Genomic DNA, 6,224 nt, shown 5'->3' on the forward strand with positions numbered 1-6,224 from the left:
CAAAGCAAAAGAGAGAAAATTGAGAGACAGAGCTGCCTGTCTCTCAATTTTCCTCAAGGAACTTCATAATTTTGCTCACTCCAGCTCAAAAATGCAGCCATTGAAAAAATTAAACCTCCTCCACTGTCAGTTTAAAATTAACCCTAGATCACAGTTTAAACTGGAGTTTAAAGTTCTGGTGCAACAGGATTAAAATTAAACTTAGTTTAGAGTAAAAATTAAACTGAGGTTTAAAGGGAGGTTTAAATCTAATCTGTCTTAATTTTGAACTAGGTTTAAAGTTTAGTGCAACAGAATTTAAATTTAAACCATGATTTAATCTGGTTTTAAAGTTAAACCTTGTTGGTGCAATCCAGCCTAAGTCTCTGTGCTTTTTGACCACATTTGACCACATTTTGAGCCAGAGGACGAGTGTGGCTACAAACTGTGGCCAAAATCACGAGTGTAGAGTGTCATTTGTAGCTTCAGAGATAATTTAAAGAGAAAAGTTCCAGTCGCCTTTTTGGCTCTCCTGCACTCTGATGATGATGTCACTCACTCTGACCAAACGCCATACACACTCATTGAAAAGTGTGAAATTGGTCAGAAATGCTCATGTGCTTTGAAAGGCTTTATCTCAATAACGGTAGAAGATATGAAAAAGTTGTATACAGGGTGAATACATTAGATGTCTGTCTACAGTTCAGAAGTTGAATGAAGCCTGTAGGTGAAAGTATGTGGAAGCAGATGAGGTTCAAAGTAGGAGCAGTAGTTTAGGAGTTTGAAGCCGGTTCCAATGCATTTCCTATGAGAGAAAAATTGCAGAAAAAGTGGACTATTTGAAAATGTATAAAGAGTATCAAAAATTTTGAATAATAGCAATAATGTGCAGAAGAAGCTGTGCAATTTGATGTTTTAATTGTTTAAGTAGCACAAAGTATGTAGGACTAGTTAGACTGCAAAAAACGGCGGAAGAATCCAGAAGAGCATTTCCATAAGGAAAATGCATGTGAATGCTGAAAGCCATTCCTGAAGCAATTAGAAATTGACAAAGAGAGGAAGTACAGGAATGACAATATCTCAATAACGGTAGAAGATATGAAAAAGTTGTATACAGGGTGAATACATTAGATGTTTGTCTACAGTTCAGAAGTTTAATGAAGCCTGTAGCTGAAAGTATGTGGAAGCAGTTGAGGTTCAAAGTAGGAGTAAGAGTTTAGGAGTTTGAAGCCGGTTCCAATGCATTTCCTATGAGAGAAAAATTGCAGAAAAAGTGGACTATTTTAAAAAGTATAAAGAGTTTTAAAAAATTTGAATAATGGCAGTAATGTCCAGAAGAAGCTGTGCAATCTGATGAAGAATTCAGAATAATATTGAAAGATTTGAAGAACAATTTCAGCATTCACACTAAAAAGCTTGTAAGCTGTAGCGTCCACTGGGTGGAGCTGAGGTTCAGCTGTGTGTGTGTGTGTCTGTGTGTGTATGCGTGTGTGTGTGTCTGTGCGTGTATGTGTGTGTGTGTGTGACCTCTGACCTCTGAACTCTGACTGGACTCGGAGGAAACTGATGATGATGATGATGATGATGATGAAGAGGAGGAGGAAGAAGAAGACGACATATTCTGAGTCTGAGTCATGTGAGTGGAGGGAGACGGCTGCAGAGAAACACACTGCTGTTAGTTACCTGTGTGTGTGTGTGTGTGTGTGTGTGTGTGTGTGTGTGTGTCTCTGTGTGTGTGTGTGTGTGTGTGTGTGTGTGTGTGTGTGTGTATGTGTGAGTGTGTGTGTGTGTGTGTGTGTGTGTGTGTGTGTGTGTGTGTGTGTGTGTGAGACTCACGCTGGTCAGGTCCAGCTGCGGCGCGAGGATCACGTGTTGCTGTTCTCCGGTTCGACCTGCTGCTGTCTGTCGGTTACAACACACCTGAGAGTCACCGACCAATCACAGCTCAGATCACTGATCAGCTGATCGATACGGATCATTTAAAGGATAATTACCGGTTTTTTTTTACAACTTGGACCTTATTTCTATCATAAACTCCGATCATCTCCTCCCCCAGATAACTTTGGTGTCATTACCAGTGGTTGTGATGAAATGAGCTCCAGCCGAGAGCCGCGTATATGAATGAATGAATGAGTGTTTATTTCGATCACAGGATCAAAATTTCAACAAAACAAATTCAAGGTAGTAACAAATACTATACAGCTGGTCGAAAAGGGTTGCGGCTGAAGCAAAGCTTATAGCTGCTGCACCCTCGTTTCTTATTTCATTATAAAAACCATAAGCAGTCTGATCGGAAAGGCGCATATACATACACATATACACACATTCATACATACACACATACATACACCTACACAGTACGTCCCCCACCGACCTCCTATATCCACAAACCTTCACAACTCCAAAACAAAACAGGTCGAAATTTCCTAGGTTATATTACAAATCCCATATCAATCCTATACGCTAAAAAACAGTCCAAATCACACAAACAAGAAAACTTGTTGCAAAATTAAGTTAATTATTTCCCTTTGTTGCTCTCAACATTTTCAATTTTGTACTTTTCAAAAATATTATTTTTAAACATTGTTTTTAAATGGGCAACATTTTTATTATCTTTAATATCTTCTGGTAAGCTGTTCCAAAGTTTCACTCCACAGACAGATATGCACAGACTTTTCAACGTGGTACGAGCAAAAGGTTGCTTTAACTTCCCTCTCCCTCTTAGGTTGTACCCTAACTCTCTTTCCCCCAGAGATTGTGCTTTGCTTTATACCAAAATTGTGCAGTTTTGCAGTCCACTAGATCTCTAAATTTCAATGCTCTTGATTTTAAAAACGTATAATGGAGTCTACAGGGCAGCAGAATGCAGCCTCTAAATAACACATTATCTGCAGAGAAACTCCTTCATTTCACCAATATTTAGTTCTGATAGGCTAGTGCTATTCCCCTCTGAGTCCGGGGTTAGCTGTTATCAACAGCTTCCTCCAGCTATATGGTGGAATAGGCTCAAAAAGAATAGATTCAAAAATAAAATAAAAGAGGCCATTATTAGTAAAGAACTTACATTTTTTTAAGGTTTTGAAAAGTCAAAGTTGGTTTGTATTTGTAAAATATTTTTTATTCTTATTATTTTGTTGTTTGTAATTTATCTAATTCTGTAAGTTATTGTATTATGTTTTGATTGTCACATATGAGTGTCTGGACCCCAGGAAGAATAGTCCTTACCAAGGTGAGGACTAATGGGGATCCATAATAAAACTAAACTAAACATCTGGGGTCTGTAGGTTGACCTACTGACCTCTGACCTGGATGATGTCATCTCTGAGCTAGTAGCTAGTTGCTACTGCTAATGCTACGGTCCGTTTCTTTGGCTGAAGAACTCTGGATGAAGTTCAGCTTCCACAGGCTTCCTCTCCTCAACCTGGACTCACTAAAGCTCCGGCTAGTTGAGATAAAAATGGACCCGAATGCCGAAGCAGAATGATTATTATCAGAATGAGCCGCGCGGCGCTCAGAGATGACATCATCCAGGTCAGAGGTCAGCAGGTCAACCTACAGACCCCGGATGTTGATAACAGCTAACCCCGGACTCAGAGGGGAATAGCACTAGCCTATCAGAACTAAATATTGGTGAAATGAAGGAGTTTCTCTGCAGATAATGTGTTATTTAGACCCTGTAGACTCCATTATACGGATATACGCGCCTCTCGGCTGGAGCTCATTTCATCACAACCACTTGGAATGACACCAAAGTTATCTGGGGGAGGAAATGATCGGATTTTATGATAGAAATAAGGTCCAGGTTGTAAAAAAAAAAAAACGGTAATTATCCTTTAAAAACCTTTAAATCCTTACGGGAGCAGCCTGGTTCTGGTGCAGCAGAACCACCGTCACCACAAACACCCACATCCTGGACGAACACTCAGCTCCTGGTCCTGGTTCTGGTCTTAGTTCTGGTCCTGGTCTTGGTCCTGGTCTTGGTCCTGGTCCTGGTTCTGGTCCTGGTCTTAGTTCTGGTCCTGGTCTTGGTCCTGGTCTTGGTCTTAGTTCTGGTCTTGGTCCTGGTCCTGGTCTTAGTTCTGGTCTTGGTCTTGGTCCTGGTTCTGTTGATCCTGCAGTTTCTGATCTGTTCTCGTTCTGATCCGTGTCTTTTATCGCCTGTTCAACAGGAAGTGACTCGTCATCGTGACATCATGAGGCCACGCCCCCTGTCAGCGAGACAACATGACTTACACTGTGTATGTGTGTGTGTCTGTATGTATGTGTGTGTGTGTGTGTGTGTGTGTGTGTGTGTGTGTGTGTGTGTGTGTGTGTGTGTGACCACAGAAGGCGTGTTGTGTTGTGTTGTGTTGTGATGTGATGGACGACCCGTCGACCCGTCGACACGCCAACACGCCACCACACCACCACACCAACACGCCGACACGTCGACAGTAAACATGTTTCACAACAGGAGGATTTACAGCAACAGAAACTTTATTATTATTCACAATCACAGCAACATCCCATAATAAACCAGCCCTGCTGTTAGCTTCTTCTTCTTCTTCTTCTTCTTAACTACGGTAGTTTGTTTCCTCGCTGCTGCTCTGAGCCGCCGCCGCCGTCACTACGGTAACCCATGTCTGCATCCTGTTGAAGAAGCGGCTCGGTGGTCGCTGTGGCGATCTTGTCTCCGGTCGACGATGCCGTACGGCTGTCTCCTTGGCAACGGGGTTGTCGCCGAAGAAATGACTGATGGGGCCGAGGAAACCGAAGCGGTAAGGTCGCCTCCTGCGAGGAGGGGGAGGGGCCATGCTAACATCTGGATTAGCATCGATGCTAACTCTGTTGTCACTTGTTCCTGTTGGTTTAATGCTAACCACAGATTCTGTGTTAGCCGCTACGCTAACCTCTGTGCTAGCCGCTACGCTGACGTCTGTGTCAGCCGCTATGCTAACCTCTGTGCTAGCCGCTACGCTAACCTCTGTGTTAGCCACTACGCTAACCTCTGTGTCAGCCTCTATGCTAACCTCTGTGCTAACGTCTTCAACACTCAGTTCGTTAGCGGTGTCGGTGTTAGCATCAGAGCTACCGTTTGTTGCGGCGTCGACTTCAACGTTACCGGACACATGTGTAGCATCTATGCTAGCTCTGTTGGCGCTGTAGGTTACAGCGGAGTTAGCTTCTGTGTTAGCATCAGAGTTAGCATGTGCTTCGGAGGCCTGAGGGGGCGGAGCTTCTTCAGGCTCCTCCTCCTCCTCCTCCTGGCTGATCTGGGGTCTGGAGCCAGACTCTGGACCTGGGGGGTCTGATCCTGATCCTGATCCTGATCCGGACCTGGAACCCACCAGAACCTCCTCACTGCTGGAGCTGGACTCCTGAGAGACCGGACCCAGAACCTCCAGACTCTCCTCAGAGCTCAGACTGAGGTCCACCTGAGACCGGGACTCATCTGAGTCATCAGAAACAGTCCTGGTGGATGAGGCGGTGTTGTTAAACTCATCAGAGTCATCAGAAACAGTCCTGGTGGATGAGGCCTTGTTGTTAAACTCATCAGAGTCATCAGAAACAGTCCCGGTGGATGAGGCGGTGTTGTTAAACTCATCCGTCTCCTCAACAGAAAAGCCGACCCCTGGCTGGTCGTCGGTGGTGACGGTCATGTGATCTGTGTGCTCTTCCTCAATCACTGATTGGCCGGTTATCTCCTCACTGCTGATGTCATCGCTGTCGCCGTCGTGGTCAGAGCTGTGACAAAAAGATAAAACATGAAGAAAAGAACGAAGAAGAAAAACAAAAGTAAAGATGAAGTCGCCATCTTCACCTCCCTCCCTCCTCCTCCTCCTCCTCCTCAGTGATGATGAAGATGGAGAAGCTCAGGCTCATGTTTGTTTTCCTGTGCTCGACCCCGACGACCACGCCGGGCGGGGCTTCTGGTGGAGTGGGCGGGGCCTGCGGTTGAGTGGGCGGGGCCTGCGGTGAGACCGCGGCCGCCACGGGCAACTGTAAACAAGAGAAAGAGAGAGGAAGTGTGTGTGTCTGTGTGTGTGTGTGTGTGTGTGTGTTTCTAATTCGGTGCTGGCTGTAAATCAGTGTTTGTGGAGCCACAGAGTTTAAAATAGACTCAGCTGCTTCTGTGGCTCATGTTCAGTTTGTCTGTTGGACAGGAAGTGTGTGTCTGTGTGTGTGTGTGTGTGTGTGTGTGTGTGTGTGTGTGTGTGTGTGTGTGTGTGTGTGTGTGTGTGTGTAACAGCTGGACAGGTGTGTCT

General features: G+C 44.5%; 1 protein-coding gene across 1 annotated transcript; it reads right to left on the reverse strand.

Moving 5' to 3' along the window:
- Window positions 1-4,495: 4,495 nt before the first annotated feature.
- LOC146968236 (uncharacterized) lies at window positions 4,496-5,791 on the reverse strand. Its single transcript, XM_085759688.1, has one exon. The coding sequence runs from the start codon at window positions 5,616-5,618 to the stop codon at window positions 4,533-4,535; it is 1,086 nt and encodes a 361-aa protein (XP_085615814.1). The 5' UTR covers window positions 5,619-5,791; the 3' UTR covers window positions 4,496-4,532.
- Between the last annotated feature and the right edge of the window lie 433 nt (window positions 5,792-6,224).

The sequence above is a fragment of the Trachurus japonicus genome, chromosome 18, assembly GCF_045865225.1.
Source record: "Trachurus japonicus isolate A0001 chromosome 18, Traja_1.0".
Lineage (NCBI taxonomy): Eukaryota > Metazoa > Chordata > Actinopteri > Carangiformes > Carangidae > Trachurus > Trachurus japonicus.

Excerpts from the sequence above, each read along its gene's own strand:
- LOC146968236 (XM_085759688.1), bottom strand. The coding sequence starts at position 5,618 with ATGACCGTCACCACCGACGACCAGCCAGGGGTCGGCTTTTCTGTTGAG.